The sequence below is a fragment of the Schistocerca nitens genome, chromosome 1, assembly GCF_023898315.1.
Source record: "Schistocerca nitens isolate TAMUIC-IGC-003100 chromosome 1, iqSchNite1.1, whole genome shotgun sequence".
In the NCBI taxonomy this organism is placed as follows: Eukaryota; Metazoa; Arthropoda; class Insecta; order Orthoptera; family Acrididae; genus Schistocerca; species Schistocerca nitens.
The window spans coordinates 1121794419-1121813386 of NC_064614.1; the positions used below are offsets into that span (position 1 = coordinate 1121794419).

The 18968-nt window shown below is 39.4% G+C and overlaps 1 protein-coding gene across 2 annotated transcripts in view; it reads left to right on the plus strand.

The window, feature by feature from the left end:
• Window positions 1–18968, plus strand: part of LOC126199174 (lysosomal alpha-mannosidase-like) — a 152897-nt gene that overhangs the window by 54485 nt on the left and 79444 nt on the right. For both annotated transcript variants that reach the window (XM_049935946.1, XM_049935954.1), the window contains exons 3-5: window positions 8088–8169; window positions 14110–14295; window positions 14823–15028. In XM_049935946.1, coding sequence (XP_049791903.1) covers window positions 8088–8169; window positions 14110–14295; window positions 14823–15028 — 474 coding nt within the window. The remainder of the gene's footprint in view (window positions 1–8087; window positions 8170–14109; window positions 14296–14822; window positions 15029–18968) is intronic.

The following is an 18968-nucleotide window of genomic DNA, read 5'->3' on the forward strand; positions in this document are numbered from 1 at the left end:
CATTTGTGTTTTTGGCTCAGAGCATGTGGTACCTGTGCACCTGATTTTTGAACCTTTCTGATTGCATGCAAGTGTCGCACAATGGCAGAATGAACACAGTTCCACATTTGCCAGTCCTTGAGTACCCTGATGTGGATCATTGTGGATTAATGCATTTAAATATCTCCATCAAAGCCAGAAGGTCTTCCTGAACGAAGAGAGTCACTATGTCAAAACTGTGGTGTCACCGTCAGACACCACACTTGCTAGGTGGTAGCCTTTAAATCGGCCGCGGTCCGCTAGTATACGTCGGACCCGCGTGTCGCCACTGTCAGTGATTGCAGACCGAGCGCCACCACACGGCAGGTCTAGAGAGACTTCCTAGCACTCGCCCCTGTTGTACAGCCGACTTTGCTAGCGATGCTACACTGACAAATACGCTCTCATTTGCCGAGACAATAGTTAGCATAGCCTTCAGCTACGTCATTTGCTACGAGCTAGCAAGGCGCCATTACCAATTTATATTGAGCTTCTTATTACTGTACCATCAGACCGATGTTCTACAGTTATGGATTAAAGTTAAGTATTACATCAACTACGTACTTTATTTGCTACTAAAAATTCCCTTAACTGTTCCAGACCTCACGCCAGTCTGCGTGTAATTAAACGTGTGCATTTCGGCCTCCTCTAGCAACACGGTGTTGGCTCTTCTGCCAACACAGCAAAAACGATCCTCCTTAAAACAAGAAAACCATTTTCTTGCTGTGCTCCATCCAATGGCATTATCCCCGTATGTGGCACAAATGTTTCTGACTGCTTCCATTGCTATCACCCCTGAACTCGAATTGAAGAATGTGTCAGAAATGTTCAGATTTCTCCCCTTATATCCCATTTTCTAGTGTACACGGCTCCACTCAGTTTAAAGTTCAGTTTCTTGTGCAGAAATTGTCTCTCACAATTAACATAGAGGCTTGTCTACTTTGCTCACTTTCACTCTTATTATCATATGCAGCATTATATTTTTGGGCAACTCTGTGCTCACCTAGAATATTCGTAACCCAGAAATGGGCAATCAGTCTTATGTGAGGTGTGAGTTCATGAATTTTGTGTATGCTGTTGTTCCGGTATCTTGCAGTTATATATGTATGGGGACAGCAGAGGAAGAATTCCAACATTCATTCATTGAACACTAGGGGGAAAAACAATATGCACTTGAATCACGCTTCCTTAAGCACTGTATGGAAAAGTTTGTGCTGTTTCGCTGGTTTCATTTTCAACAGGCTTCCAGCAGAACTGAAAATACAGAGTGCTAAACCCCAAGTATTCAGATCCAAGTGGAAAGATTTCCTGTTGGCACACTTGTATACTGTACAAAAGTTCCTCTTGGTAGTTGAGAATTTTCTCTGCAATGCGTTCTTTATTCCTATACATTCATTCTTGTGTTTAATTAATTCTTTGTTCATAAATTTTGTAATCAACAAATAACTTTGGGTCACATAGTTCCAAGGAAACTGATAAATAAATAAATATAAAATGCACTGCAAGCAGCTATGGTATTACTCCCCACATTATAATTTATAATTATACCTGTATGCTGTTCACCAAGGCAGTTATGAAGCATTTTCATTGATCTCAAGGTAAAAGTGATTTTACATTTTGGAAAAAAAGGAAAAAAAAAGAAAAAAAATTGTCTAACTATTGGATTTTTTTGACATCGCTATTGACACCTGGCTGAAGGCATGCAGACAACTTAATTTACCTCATACGGAAAGACATATGACTTGTATTAATGAAAATTCTAGTAGACAACCTTCCTGTCTTGATAACATTGTTACCAATATTCAGCAAATCAGTAAGGTCTTAGGTTGTTTAGGATGTGTGTTAATTTTTTAAATCAGATTATAAGGGTATGAGGTTAAAAAAAGAAAAACTAAAATATCTGTATTGTAATGAAATGATGACACTGATAATTACAGGTCAGTTTAAGACGCTAGCATGGAATAGTGTCATTGAAAATGCCCTTCTTGAGGATGCACTCCCAGATATACCAAAAAAGTATTATTAAAAAAAAAAACTGCTGGAAAACATGATCTCACTCCTGTGCATAAATGTTCCACACCTGAACTACAGAGGCTCAGAACTCCAGTATATGTGTTCCAGAGAAAATGAGCTGCATAAGGCTCAAAAACAACTACAGAGCAGAAATAGACTATCCATCCAACAGCAAGACAAATACCCAAAACTAAAATTATTCCAACAGCTTCCTGAGTCGTTTTGAATACACATTTTCTACGTTTTGATAGAAAGAGATTATGTCATTATCATAGCTGTATCAAACTAAAATCACTCAAAACAAGAGGACATGAAATTTTATGGTCTCTCTCTCCAGTTTTGTGATTAAAAACAGTGAATATAATAGCACATCTGCTGTGCCTGATGATTATGTGGATAGTTAGAAGTGACTGTTTCCCTTCACCCTTAAAAATTAGAATTGCTATGCCTTTAAACCAAACAGATAATGTATCATATTGTAACAGGCGCTGCCCAGTCTCTTTTGTACAGATCCTTTGAAAAGTAGTAGAGTACTGCTTGCAGTTACAAATTTGTTAACATGTTTACAAATAAAATTCTATGTGATTTGTTGACATAGAAAATATTCTATCATGCACAATTCCTTTGCAGAAAATAGAATTATTTGAGATAAAAAATTAGCTGAATTTGTAGAGTAAACAGTAAAGAGGCACAGTCACACATATATCAAAAAACTAAAAATTGGCTACAAGCGAGTAGGATTTGCGCGCTGAGGGTTCTGTGCAAACTTATTTTTTGTGTATGTGTCATTGAGAACCTAGATTCACAGTATGGATGGGTTATATACAGAATCTCAGCATCTCAACTGTTTTTACCTGTTTTCAATGCAGAAATTGGCAATATATCTGTCCTGGGGAAATCGAAGACTTTGTCAGAATCTCTACTGTAGTTTCTCAGATTAGCCCGGACACATAGAGGGAGGAGAGGGGGGGGGGGGGAAGGGGGGTCTTTAGTTGTATATGTAGATGTTGAAGATTTAATAAAATATTTAATTAAATATTTTTTTTACTTACTGCAACATGAGTGTAATGCAGTAATGTTTGTCCATTATGCTTTTGACAAATGGTGAATGCATTAATTTTCTTATGGCAAAAAGATATTTTTTATGTGATGCATTTAAAATTTAACAATTTTCAGATTTTTGCTTCACTTGTACTGCGAAGCCTTGCTTCTTGCTATATTTTGTGATTCTAGGCCACTGGTTGAGTGTTTTCAAGTATCAAAATATGTAACATATATGGCCGTATCTTGTGATTTAACAGGCATATAAGCTTAAAATTTTTGCACAGCCAAGGGACCGTAGAGCTTAGTGACATAAATTTGAACTTGATACCTGTGCCTTTTCCTGGGAAAAAGGGTTTTCAGTAATCAGATAGATGGACAACAAAGTGTTTCTAAAAGGGTTCCATTTTTACAGAATTAGTCACAGAACCCAAAAAATTCCAACAGTTATATTCCTCTGTATTCTAAATTGCTTAATATGTTCTACAGAAAACTACTATGAGACCCATAAACTGCAGCAGACTATTCATCATGACAAATGCCAAAAACAGCTTATTGACACCGCAGCTATTGGATTTTAAAACTGCGCATGCGAGTGCCCCCCCCCCCCCCCCCCTCCCTCCATGCCACACACACACACACACACACACACACACACACTTTGATTTACTACTACGAGGGTTGGAACTTAAATAGTGGCAACACTGCTGTGGAGACAGTATCCAATCGAATCTTCTATTGTTGCTGTTTGCACACGTTGTTGACATACCTACCTTACCTCCGAACAAATGGACTCGCCCCTCCCACGTCACCAGCATGTGCACAATCGAGGGGAGCACAGTCAATTGTGAGTGAGCAGTCTAACATAATGGTGTCACTATGTATTCGAAACAGGAACAACAGAGTTGGATCAAGATTGAATGTGCCATAGGTCGTACAGCCCAACAGTGTCATCAAGGTCTCCAGGAGGCATGCGGGGAATCGGCATTGCCAAGTGGCACATTGGGTGAATGCCTTCAATGAAGGTCGGCAAACTGTGGTGGAAATGCAGCAGGCAGGTCATCGTAGTGTCTCTGAAGAAGAAGTGCATGCTGTTGCTGCATTAGTGGACTGTGATTGGCGCCATACAATTTGTGAGATCACCCACAAAACCAGATTAGCGCATACAACTGTACTTTGCATCGAGAAGGAACGCCTGGTCATGGAAAAATTGCATCACGATGTGTTCCGCATGACTTGACGGAGATGCAGAAATGGACGTGTTACGATGCTGCTCAGACGCACTTGGAGTGCTATGAACATGGAGGAGAGGCTTTCCTACACCGTATCGTAACACTGGATGAGACATGGGCCACATCGTACAAGCCAAAACTAAAACGCCAATCTAACAAATGGTGTCATTATGGATCGCTGCAAAAGTCGAAAGTGCATCAGAGCCCCAGTATGGTGAAAGTTATGGCGATTCTTGTGTACAAGTGTGATGGTGTTATCCTAGTGCGTTACATTCCTCCCCTGCAGACCATCAGTGCACAGTATTACTGTTCATTTTTGGAGCATCACCTGTGACCAGCTTTGCAAAAAAAGCGGTGACACTTTCTGTGCAACCACCCGTCATTTTGCATGACAATGTGCAGGCGCATAAGCACAAGCTGTGGCTGCTCTGTTCAGTCAATGGGACTGGGAAGTACTGTACCATCCACCATATTCCCCAGACTTAAGTCCTTGTGACTTTGATTTGATTCCGAAGATGACGGAACCACTTTGTGGCATTTGCTTCAGAACTGTTCCAGAGATTCAACAGGTAATAGACTGCTCCATTCGCACTATCAACAGAACAGGCTTTGCTAACAGTATACTACACCTTTTATGTCACTGATAACTGGTTCTACACAATGCTGGTGACTACTTTGAAGGACAGTAACAGGTGCAAACACGTAACTTTTTTGTATCGGTTGTGAATAAATAGTTGCCACTATTTAAGTTCCAACTCTCATATTTAACATTTTGACAGCTGTCACATGATGTATAAATGAGTACATTCAGAAACAGCACCTACTGAAAATGACTCGGAGGAAAGGCGTTGTATTTAGTAGAGAAATTCAGAAGGTGTCCTAAAGATCTACATCTACACTCTGTAAACACCATGAGGTGCATGGCAGAGGGTACATCCCAATGTACCAGTTATTAGGGTTTCACTATGTTCCATTCACATAAGGAGCGTGGGAAGAATGATTGTTTGAATGCCTCTGTGTGCGCAGTAATTATTCTGATCTTATCCTTGAAATACCTATGTGAGCAATATGTAGGGGTTGTTGTATATACATAGAGTACTCATTTAAAGATATTTCTTGAATGTTAATAGACCTTCTCGGGATATTTTACGTATGCTTTCAAGAGTCTGCCAATTCAGTTCCTTCAGCATCCCTCTGACACTCTTCCATGGATTAAACAAACTTGTGACCATTCATGCTGCCCTTCTCAGTATATGTGCAATATCCCCTGTTAATCCAATTTGGTACTTCAATATTCTAGGTTGGGTTGCATGACTGATTTGTAAGCAATCTCTTTTGTACATTGATTGCACTTCCCCAGTATTCTACCAATAAACCAAAGTCTATCACCTGGTTTAACCACAACTGAACCTATATGATCATTTCATTTCATATCCCTAAAAAGTGTTACCTCCAAGTATTTGTATGAGCTGGCCGACTCAGTAGTGACTCATTGATATTATAGGATACTACATTATTTCATTTCGTGAAGTGAAGTGCAAAATTTTACATTTTTGAACATGTAGAGCAAGTTGCCAATATTTTTACCACGTAGAAATCTCATCAAGACCTGATTGAACATTTATGCAGCTTTTCTCAGATAGTATTTCATTATAGGTAACTACATAATCTGCAAAAAGCCTCATGTTACTATTAATATTGTCTGCAAGGTCATTAATATACAACATGAACAGCAAGGGTCCCAACACACTTCCCTGGGCCACACCTGATAAGTACTCTCCATCCAAGATAACATGCTGTGTCCTCACTACCAAAAAGTCCTCAATCCAGTCACAAATTTCACTTGATACCCCCATGTGATCGTACTTCTGACAATAAGTGTAGGTGTGGTACTGACTCAAATGCTTTTCAGAAATCAAGAAACATTGCATCTATTCGGTTGCATTGAGTAAAAGCTTGTAGTATGTCATGTCAGAAAAGTGCGAGTTGGGTTTCACGTGATCGATGTTTTCAAAATTAATTTTGCAACAGATGTATGTCAAGGATATTGAACAGCAGTTTTGTGGATCACTTCTACTACATTTTTTGTAGACAGGTGTGACCTGTGCCTTTTATCCAAGAACTGGACACAGTTTTTTTCAAGGGATCTATGATCTATTATAAATAGAAGAAGGGCTAACTTGGCCGCAAATGCTGTATAGAATCTGACAGGAATTCAATCAGGCCCTGAAGCTTTTTTAATATTAATGATGCCAGCTGTTTCTCAACACCACTGACACTAATACGTATTCCATTCACCTTTACTGTGGTATGAGGATTAAATTGGGACAGTTGTCCCAGGTTTCCTTTTGTAAAGAAACATTTGAAAATGGAGTTACGCATTCCAGCTTTTGTTTTCCTACCCTCAATCTCAGTTCCTGTCTCATTCCCTAGGAACTGGGCACTAACTATGGTGCCACTAACAGCCTTTACATATAACCAGAATTTCTTTAGATTTTGTGAAATGTCATTTGACAATATTCTGCTATGATAGTCACTGAAGACATCACTCATTGCTCTCTCAACAGCCAAATGCATTTCATTCAGCATCTTTCTATCTGTAGCCCTACACTTTATATTACACTTCTTGTGCAGCAATCTCTGGTTTTTAGAAGTTTCTTTACAGTGACTGTATACCATGGAGGTTCCCTCCTATTATGAACTGTTCTACTGGGTACATATCAATCCAATGCGTGGTCATCTATTCTCTTAAAAGTTTATTTGACACTACCTTTAAACTTGAACAAGAGTTTCTCCACATGCTCCTGCCCTGTGGTGAAAGGTTCAAGTTCTTCATTGACATATGACACCACTGATTTTTTATCTCGATTGCTGAGTATATATATCTTTCTACTTGTTGAATTGACTTTCGTACTTTGGTAATCATTGTTGCCACAACCGCGTCATGGTCACTGATGCCAGTTTTGATGTGGGAATCCTTGAAGAGGTCAGATCTATTTGTTGCCATTAGATCAAATATATTTCCGTCATGGGTGGGGTTCCTAACTATGGTCTTCAGTACTAAATTTGTGTGTGTGTGTGTGTGTGTGTGTGTGATGAATATAAAGATGGATTATAAATAAATAAAATTGTTTCTTAGTGTAATTTTATTGAGGTAAATATTTTTAACGAAAATTATGGGACATAACTATACTTTTATTTCTCTGTGTGTGACATATTTGTGTAACAATAATGAAACTTCCTGGATGGAGCAATATGTAAAATAAGGGAAAGGTAACCATTCACTTATAGTGGATAATGTATGGAGCACAGAAACACTTAACTGAAATCAGCATTCACACTAGCTTCCAGACACTTGCTCTTTTTCTGGCAACAGTATACGTATTCACATACAAGACACAGAGACACCATAACACACACTCCTGTGGCAATGTGTGTACTATTGCTAGAAAAAGAGCTATTGCTGAAAGCTAGTGTGAATGCTGCTTTCTGTTACATATTTCTGTGCTCCACTCATTGATCCGCTAGAGGTAAGTGGTTGATTTTCCCTATTTTACCTATTGCACATTTGTGTATCATTTTTGAAAATAATTTTATTTTTTGTTTAATCTGCAAGGGCACATTTGATCTGCAGCCTGTTTTCTCTAAAACAGCCTTGTAGTTGAATGTAAAAGTGCGAAAGATGGCTCCTTAAAATGTTTGTTTATTGTATGTTGTATAAAATTATCATCCTTGTTATTGGCCTTGCAGTTCTTGTCTTACATAAACTGTTTTCTTCCATAGGCCGTTCTATGACACAGAAGGCTGGTGTTCAGTATATATTAGACTCGGTGATTCAGGCTCTGGCCCGTGATCCATCAAAAAAGTAAGTAATTATTGTTTCTGTGTGGAAATAAATTTAATTTTGTTGTATGGACATTGCAAAATTTGGCAAACAAGGTTTCAAAATGTGAGAGATGAGCTCATATCAAGAACAGAATTTCTAGGTATGCATGTATGCAATGTGAAGAGTAATGAGACCTAAGAACAGTGTGAATGATATGGCAATGCTGTATTGTTGTACTTTTATAGACTGGTGTGTTCGTCCCTTCCAGATGCTCAGTCTGAGTTTCACCTCCGTAAAGCCATCACGTGATTTGTGAAAGCTCCATCAGTGAAGTTTAGTTTTTGTTGTGTGTTACGAAAACGGAACAGCAGAGTTTAGAGTAGCATTATGTTCAACTTGGGTAAACTGTGAGAGTGACCTTTCAAAAGTTGAAGCAGCCCTATGGGGAACATTCGTTACCAAGAGGACAAGTATTTTTCTTGCGAGGCCAAGAACATGTTGAAGATGAACCTCACTCGGGGAGACCTTCACTTCAAAAACTGATGAAAACGTCAAATGTGTGCATGCTCTTGTGAGATCAGACTGACATCTAACAATAAGGATGTAGGGTGACCTGTTAAGCCCCAACACATGCGAAAGATTTGTGCCAAAATGGTGCCAAAACATCTCACAATTGATCAGAAGGACAATTGAAGAAATGTGCATTGTTCATTATGAGAGGATTGCCAATGACTACAAATGTTTGTCATGTGATCACAGGTGATGAATCATGGATTTTTTTAGTACAATCATGAGACAAAGCCGCATAGTAAGGAGTGTTATAGTGAGATATCTTCTTGACTGAAAAAAGCTCGAATGAGCAAATTGAAGATAAAAACAGTGCTGATTTCCTTTTTTGACAATAGGGGTATCATGCATAAAGAATTTGTTCCTCCAGGAGTAACTGTAAACCAAGTGGTTTACAAAGATGCCCTTGAGAGATTCAGGAAAAGGGGAATCGAGTGGGATCAGACATTGTGGACAAGTGGATGTGGCATCATGACAGTGCATGCCATATGGCCCCTTCCATTACAGAACGTTTGACCTCAAAAGGCATTCCTGTTGTTTCACTGCCCCCGTTCAACTGATCTGAGCCCTTGGGACTTTATTCTTTTCTTGAAATTGAAAAATGACTTAAAAGGAACATCATTTTGAGCCTCAGGAGAACATTCAGAAGAATGTGACTGACATGTTACAGGTCCTACCAGTTGAAGTCTTTCAGTGCTGCTACCAAGACTGAGAACGATGGCTCCTCAGGTATATAGCTGGTGAAAGGAACTTCTTTGAAGCGGACAATATTGTTGTTTGCAAAAAATAAAAAATTTGGTGGATAAAATATCAGTCTCATTACTTTTCTCACACCCCTCATAAATTCACAAGGAAGATAGACTAAGCATATTATTGCCTTTGAGAAGCGAATAGCTTCAGCATGCTGTGTGTTTAGAATAATAAATTCAGGGCATAGTAGCTCGTGCACTAGAACAACACATTTTGCTTAAGTTTATTTTTATGAATAGTTATGATATAACAATCTGGGGAACAAATGAGCCGAATATACAAACAACCTTTAAGCTAAAAAAATGGTTGGTGTGATTTATAATGAAAAGTGAATAGAGAACCCTCAGCACTAAGTTGTTTAAATACAAGAGGATTTTGGCTGTTCTATGTGAATAAATTATGTAAACAGTGATCCAGATGAAGAGACACTGACCAGCACCCATCAAACAGGTCCTCTACGTGAACGTGGAACCAGATGCAGACACCATTTATGTCTCAGTAGGAAAAACAGTACCAAACCCAAAATAGAGTGCTGTGTAATGAATTAAATTATACACAAGATCAAAGATAAAAGTGAAATGCATGCCTCTAGGAATTCTTTTTAAAATTATGTTACCAAACTGTTTTTATCCTGTCAAGGATTACCTGAAAGGATATGTAAATTATGTTGACAATTATGCTCATTATAACTGCTGTTATTAAGAGGCATTTTACAATACAATGCAACAGAATCGTGATGTACAACTATGAAACATAGTAAAGCACATAATGTGTATATAATTTAAATGGATAGATAAAAAAAATCTATTCACCAAGTGGCGGGAGGAGAACACACACATAAAAAACAGTTTTACGGAGGCAAGAGTTTGAATCCAGTGGTTGCTTCTTCTGGCAGAAGGGTTGAAAAAAAATAGCTTTTTTAAATACGTTTTTCCCATGTGGAATATTCGGGAGGACGACGGTTCAATCCCGCGTCCGGCCATCCTGATTTAGGTTTTCCGTGATTTCCCTAAATCGCTCCAGGCAAATGCCGGGATGGTTCCTTTCAAAGGGCACGGCCGACTTCCTTCACTGTCCTTCCCTAATCCGATGAGACCGATGACCTCGCTGTCTGGTCTCCTTCCCCAACACAACCAACCCATGTGGAATGTTTCTTTATATATATAAAATAGTGTCTGCTTGTGTCTGTGTATGTGTGGATGGACGTGTGTGTGTGTGTGCGCGAGTGTGTACCTGTCCTTTTTCCCCCCTAAGGTGGGTCTTTCCGCTCCCGGGATTGGAATGACTCCTTGTCCTCTCCCTTAAAACCCACATCCTTTCGTCTTTCCCTCTCCTTCCCCTCTTTCCTGGTGGGGCGGCAGTTTGTTGCGAAGGCTTGAATTTTGTGTGTGTGTTTGTGTTTGTTTGTGTGTCTATTGACCTGCCAGCGCTTTCGTTCGGTGAGTCGCATCATCTTTGTTTTTGGATGTGTTTTTCCCACGTGGAATGTTTCCCTCTATTATATTGATATCAGTAATTTGAACCAAACAATTACGTTTGTTATTGTCACTGTTGCATTTCGAAATCTTTTCTGTCACCTTATTTTCTCTTTCTGGTCTTTAAATATGTCTGCTTGTGTCTGTATATGTGTGGATGGATGTGTGTGTGTGTGTGTGTGTGTGCGAGCGAGTGAGTGTATACCCGTCCTTTTTTCCCCCGTAAGGTAAGTCTTTCCGCTCCCGGGATTGGAATGACTCCTTACCCTTCCCTTAAAACCCACATCCTTTCGTCTTTCCCTCTCCTTCCCTCTTTCCTGATGAGGCAACAGTTTGTTGCGAAAGCTTGAATTTTGTGTGTGTGTTTGTTTGTGTGTCTATCGACCTGCCAGCACTTTCGTTCGGTAAGTCACATCATCTTTATATTCCACGTGGGAAAAATATATTAAAAAAAGCTGTGACTTACCAAACGGGAAAGCACTGGTAGATAGACACAATAAAAAATACACAAACACACACACACACACACACACACACACACACAAATATCAAGCTTTCACAACCAAAGGTTGCTTCATCAGGAAAGAGGGAAGGAGAGGGGAAGACGAAAGGATGTGGTTTTTAAGGGAGAGGGTAAGGAGTCATTCCAATCCCGGGAGCAGAAAGACTTACCTTAGGGGGGAAAAAGGGACAGGTATACACTCGCGCGCACACCCACACACCCACACCCACCCACACACACACACACACACACACACACACATATATATCCATCCGCACATATACAGACACAAGCAGACATATGTAAAGGCAAAGAGTTTGGGCAGAGATGTCAGTCGAGCGGAAGTACAGAGGCAAGGATGTTGTTGAGTGACAAGTGATGTACGAGGGGCGGCAACTTGAAATTAGCGGAGGTTGAGGCCAGGTGGGTAACGGGAAGAGAGGATATATCGAAGGGCAAGTTCCCATCTCTGGAGTTCTGATAGGTTGGTGTCAGTGGGAAGTATCCAGATAACCCGGACGGTGTAACACTGTGCCAAGATGTGCTGGTCGTGCACCAAGCATGTTTAGCCACAGGGTGATCCTCATTACCAACAAACACTGTCTGCCTGTGTCCATTCATGCGAATGGACAGTTTGTTGCTGGTCATTCCCACATAGAAGGCTTCACAGTGTAGGTAGGTCAGTTGGTAAATCACGTGGGTGCTTTCACACGTGGTTCTGCCTTTGATCGTGTACACCTTCGAAATTACAGGACTGGAGTATGTGGTGGTGGGAGGGTGCATGGGACAGGTTTAACACCGGGGGCGGTTACAAGGGTAGGAGCCAGAGGGTGGGGAGGGTGGTTTGGGGATTTCATAGTGATGAACCAAGAGGTTACGAAGGTTAGGTGGACAGAGGAAATACACTCTTGGTGGAGTGGGGAGGATTTCATGAAGGATGGATCTCATTTCAGGGCAGGATTTGAGGAAGTCGTATCACTGCCTAGACTGTGAAGCTTTCAATGTGGGAATAACCAGCAACAAACTGTCCATTCGCATGAATGGACACAGGCAGACAGTGTTTGTTGGTAATGAGGATCTCCCTGTGGCTAAACATGCCTTAGTGCATGACCAGCACATCTTGGCACAGTTTTACACCGTCCGGGTTATCTGGATACTTCACACTAACACCAACCTATCGGAACTCCGGAGGTGGGAACTTGCCCTTCAATATATCCTCTCTTCTCGTTACCCACCTGGCCTCAACCTCCACTAATTTCAAGTTGCCACCCCTCGTACATCTCTAGTCACTCAACAACATCCTTGCCTCTGTACTTCCGCCTCGACTGACATCTCTGCCCAAACTCTTTGCCTTTACATGTGTCTGCTTGTGTCTGTATATGTGCGAATGGATATATCTGTGTGTGTGTGTGTGTGTGTGTGTGTGTGTGTGTGTGTGTGTGTGTTTGTGTGTGTGTGTGCGTGCGTGCGCGCGCCTGCGAGTGTATACCTGTCCCTGTTTCCCCCTAAGGTAAGTCTTTCTGCTCCCGGGATTGGAATGACTCCTTACCCTCTCCATTAAAACCCACATCCTTTCGTCTTTCCCTCTCCTTCCCTCTTTCGTGATGAAGCAACCTTTGGGTGCGAAACCTTGATATTTGTGTGTGTGTTTGTGTATTTTTTATTGTGTCTATCTACCAGTGCTTTCCCATTTGGTAAGTCACAGCTTTTTTGTCTCTGTAATTTCCTGTCAATGCTCGATGAATAAATTTTGTTCCAAACGATTACAATATATTGTCAACAATTGATTATTTTTGCTATTATAAATAAGGTAAGTATCTATTTCTGTACGTGTATTTGCATATATTTATATATTTCTATATTATGTACATTTATGTGCTGAAACCATCTGCACAGGTCAGAGTGTCTACTGGTTGATAAATAAATAAACAAAATGATAAATTAACGTTTATCACACTTAAAACTGAATTTACTTATTTTATTAGCTCTGTTGCAATGTACTCATTGTGATAAATGTAACATACATTACCTTCAATACACATTTTACCTTTTTGTAACTGTTATGTATTCTGCAAAAATAACAACATTGTTAATGATGTACATATAAATCTCTTATTTGCAATTTGTAAAAAAGTAAAGTTGTCACCAACTGGAAGGTTATTCAAGAATGTCATTTTTCATGGCAACAATCTTGAACAAATGTGTCACAGATTTCTTGCCTCATCAGGGTTGTGTTTGATCTCAAGTTGATGAAAGTTTTCTAAATGTTTGCAAACTGGGTAACTGAGATGGAATTTAACATGCATAACTATCCAGGCAGGTCTGATGATGGGTAAGGAATATGTTGTAGATATATATGTTGCAGATATCTGTTCATTTCATTTCATTTCTCTGTCATCATTGTTTTATTAGGTTTGGTTCTGTTTCCATGTGAAATAATATTATTTAATGGCTAGCTTATTATTTCATTCCATTTGTCGTGCATCATTGCATTTTGCTAGATTTGATTCTGTTTTCACTTGGAATAATACTTTGTAATAATCAAGATCGTCTGTTATCATTTTCTCTGTTTGAACATTTTATGCTATTATTCTGCTTTTTGTTGTTAAATACTTTCATTTTCTATGTATATTGTGTATTACACAAAATAACCATCAAAATACTCATCTTACCTTATATTTGCAGGTTTATTTATGTTGAAACAGCCTTTTTCTGGAAATGGTGGAGAGAACAACATGACTCTGTTCGCCACCAGGTAAAAAGGCTTGTTAGTTCTGGTAGACTGGAATTTACAGGAGGTGCATGGAGCATGAATGATGAGGCTGGGACACATTACCAGTCCACGATTGATCAGTTTACATGGGGATTGAGGTAAATGCCACATGCTGTATTCACATGTTTATATGTGTCACATAACTTACACAGTAAACACTAGTGGAAGAAAATAATCAGTAGGATCCTGTTATATGAGGGGCAGTCAAATGAAAACCTAACACTATGCAATTTTCACATTTTGGTTACCTAAAGAAAGATGTACACGGACGTCAGTTTCAGTCCGACTAGGATGTGAAAGAGTGGGTGCAGTCGTGGATCCTTCAGTGGTTTACCACATTTTACAAAACAGTAATTGATCGTATCATGTCCCAGTGGCATGAATGTGTTAACATGTGTGGTGAATACTTTTGAAAGGAACCTTTCCATGTTCCTTTTGTGGTAGTTGTTTGGTGTTATTTGACTGCTCCTTATTGTTTAAGAATCTAATTCTGCTACAAATATTGCAACCATAAAATAGCATTTGTGCATTTCCAACATAAATTTTATTTGAAATTTCGTATCCTCATGTTTAGCATGAATTTTTTGGCATTACAAACTGAGCATTGTTTGCCACATTGTTACAGGAAGCTCAATGACACTTTCGGGGAATGTGGAAGACCTCGAGCTGGATGGCAGATAGATCCATTTGGTCACTCACGTGAAATGGCTTCTATGTTCGCACAGATGGGATATGATGGTTTGCTGTTTGGTCGATTAGATTACCAAGATAAAGAGACAAGACTTAAGTCAAAGACAGCAGAAATGATCTGGCAAGCTAGTGCTAATTTAGGTGAGTGGGAAAGAAAAGTCAAATGTTGGAAGAGAAATTAAGCTTGCATCTACACAGATGAATTGAAGTTTGTCATAAACTGCGCTCAAAAAGAGAGCAAGGTCCATTGATTCCTCCTCTTTCCTTTTAAGCAAATTATGTGAAATAGTTCAGACAAACAGACAAGCAGGGTTGATCTAATATTACAAGAAATACGATTTAACTCCACTTTCCTGGAATCATAGAATACATAGAAGAAGTGATTCCAATACTGGATATATACAGCCCAGTCAAAGATGCTCCATGCTGTGGTAAAGAAATTAAGAATCTACACTGCTAGCCATTAAAATTAGAACAACATGAATGTGTGATGCAACAAGCATCAAGTGGCATGTACACTGAGGTGACTAGTCATCGGCTGTCTCCTAATATTGTGTCAGACCATCTTTTGCCTTGGGAACATGATGCCCATGAATGACTGAAAATGGTCTCCAAGTTGCCACGCATAACCATTTCTAGTCAGTCTAGTCATTTCAGTTGCACCAGAGCACCCAGTCCACTCCATGTAAACACAGCCCACACCATTATGGAGCCACCACCAGCTTGCACAGAGCCTTTTTGACAACTTGGGTCTATAGCTTCATTGGGTCTGCACCACACTTGGACCTTACCATCTGATCTTACCTACTGGGAACAGGATTCACCTGACCCAGCCACTGTTTCCCTGTCATAGAAGCTCCAAACCATAGTCATGAGCCTAGGAGAGGTGCTGCAGGTGTTGTGCTGTTACCAAAGGCACTCTTGGCAATCGTCTGTTGCCATAGCCAATGAATGCCATATTTTGCCTCACTGTCGTAACGGATACTTTCAGTGTACATCCTACGTCGATTTCTTTGGCTATTTCATGCTGTGTTGCTTGTCTGTTTGCACTGACAACTCTACGCAAATGTCACTGCTCGCAGTTATTAAGTGAAGGCCGTCAACCACTGCATTGTCCATGGTGGAGTTAATGCCCGAAACATGGTATTCTCGGCACACTCTTGACACTGTGGATCTTGGAATACTGAGTTTTCCAATTATTTTCTAAATGGATGTCCTATGCATCTAGCTCCAGCAACCATTCTGCATTCAAAGTTTGTTAATTATTGTGGTATGAGGTACCCTCCACCATGCACCATATGGTGGATTGCGAAGTATGTATGTAGATTTTTTAATTTTATATATATATATATATATATATATAAGATTTCCCTAGTTTCAAAGGATTCCAAACCGGCTCTTCCTGCATTATTACAAGCAACGAAAGCTACAGTTAGCCATCCGTTACCCAAACTGGAAGAAGAAGAAACTTTCATTACCGAAAAATTAAACCTCGCACCATGTTGCTTCAACGCAATTTGAATCGCGCGCCAAAATCATAACAACCAATCAGAGACTGTGCTCGACATTTATTGAGCATCCCAGAGGGGCCCAGAGAGCATCCCAGAGTGCCCCAGAGAGCTACAACACTAAGAAGAATCGCTTCTCGGCTTTTGGCAAGATCAAAGTTTGTAGTAATGATTATTAATAAATTAATTTAATCTATTGAGGTAAAAGATATCTACCCTAATGAAACAAATACCCTAAAAAGGAATTATTCTATATAATCATTGAAAGCAGTTGTCAATAAACGACCCTTTTAAGGGCCACAAATACTACAAACTTTGATCTTGCCAAAAGCCGAGAAGCGATTCTTCTTAGTGTTGTAGCTCTCTGGGGCACTCTGGGATGCTCTCTGGGCCCCTCTGGGATGCTCAATAGATGTCGAGCACAGTCTCTGATTGGTTGTTATGATTTTGGCGCGCGATTCAAATTGCGTTGAAGCAACACGGTCTCTAGTATTACTTAGACCTGTGTTGCTGGAAAACTCACTTCTGGTGCGATAGCGGGAGCTGATAAGAGTCCACATCCGCTGCGTGCGCCAGGACTGATGCTATAAATAGCACACTGTTCTGTCTAGCGCATTCACTCGGTTTGAGTGAATAGCCACTGAGGCACTGCTTCTTACAATGATGCGTAAACGTTGTTTTCGTCGTCGCCGGCGAATGCTGGTTTACAAATCACTTGTCAATGTGGACGGTACTCTTGGTGCTTTGACATCTTCTGCAAAGGGTAAAAAGAACGAAATAAGAGGAGTAGGTAAAACTACTCAATTTGTTCTTATTCATGGACCTACTTTATTTTGTGGTGCGAGGTTTAATTTTTCGTTAATGAAAGTTTCTTCTTCTTCCAGTTTGGGTAACGGATGGCTAACTGTAGCTTTCGTTGCTTGTAATAATGCAGGAAGAGCCGGTTTGGAATCCTTTCAAACTAGGGAAATCTTAGCTTACCGTACTGTACCTGTTTCTGAGATTATTATTGCTATATATATATATATAAAAACAAAGACGATGTGACTTACCGAATGACAGCGCTGGCAGGTCGTTAGACACACAAACACACACACAAAATTCAAGCTTTCGCAACAAACTGTTGCCTCATCAGTTCGGTAAGTCACATCATCTTTGTTTTTAGATATATTTTTCCCACGTGGAATGTTTCCCTCTATTATATATATATATATATATATATATATATATATATATATATATATATTATATATATATATATATATATATATATATATATATATATAGCGCTGGCACGTCGATAGACACACAAACATACACACAAAATTCTAGCTTTTGCAACCAACGGTTGCCTCGTCAGGAAAGAGGGAAGGAGAGGGAAAGACAAAAGGATTTGGGTTTTAAGGGAGAGGGTAAGGAGTCATTCCAATCCCGGGAGTGGAAAGACTTACCTTAGGGGGAAAAAAGGACGGGTATACACTCGCGCGCACACACACACATATCCATCCACACATATATAGACATATTTTTCCCACGAGGAATGTTTCCCTCTATATATAATCTGCTAAACACTCAAGTTATTAGATCATACAACAACAGTTTAATTTTAATTTTGAACGCGCCTCTGTAAAAGTAACTATTAATGTCTAATGTATTTTTAGATCGTAACACAACTTTTTTATTTTCATTTTCAACGACTTTGTGTAAAAGAACATATTAAAAGTGAATGTATAACAAAAATCTGTGGTCTCCTACACACTCTGCTGAATTTTTAGGCCATAAAAAAAGTTATTTTCCTTGTGTTCATTTCTGTTGTCTTTTGACAGAAGAATGTGTGAACAAAAAGGAGTTTTAATTTTGTTTTATCCTCTGCTGTACATCAAGTACAGTTCAGGAACCATATTACATTTTGATTGAGCGTGACTAGACCACTGATGCGTCCTTCAGAACAACGAATAGCAAAGTACGGAAACAGCTCACAACGCTCCCATCCAAAACGTCAACTGTGAAATGATCGGGTAATAGTTATTACTTAAAACATGTTTTTTTAAGTTCACCACTGGTCCTGACATCACAACCAATGTGAGCAGCAATATTGCCATACAACAAACCACAGTCCTGACAGGCTGTGGTCTTTGTTTGTTGAATTCTGACACGTGCTGGCAGACATCACTCATATGTTTGGTATTAATGCGTTAATCTATAGGAAAGTGTAAGAAATGAAAATGAAATAGAGATTTCGGTGCATGAACTGTGAACACACACAGAACTGAATTTGCTATTACATAATTTTACAGACTAGTGTGGAAAAATCAAATTTGTTTTATAATCTAATAGTTAATGTGTAAAGCATTAGGTTCTATGTAGCTAGATGCTGGATAATAATTGTACACAATACCTTTAATCCATGTGAGGGCTGAACAGTTTCGTATTGCAGCAACTGCTCTCACCATAGCTATTTCTAGCGGTATTGGCAAAGCTTTTACATATTTATTGACAAAACTGAACTACATTATTTATTAATACTTTTTCATGCGAGCCCGATAATGTATATTTCTGAGATAACTATACAT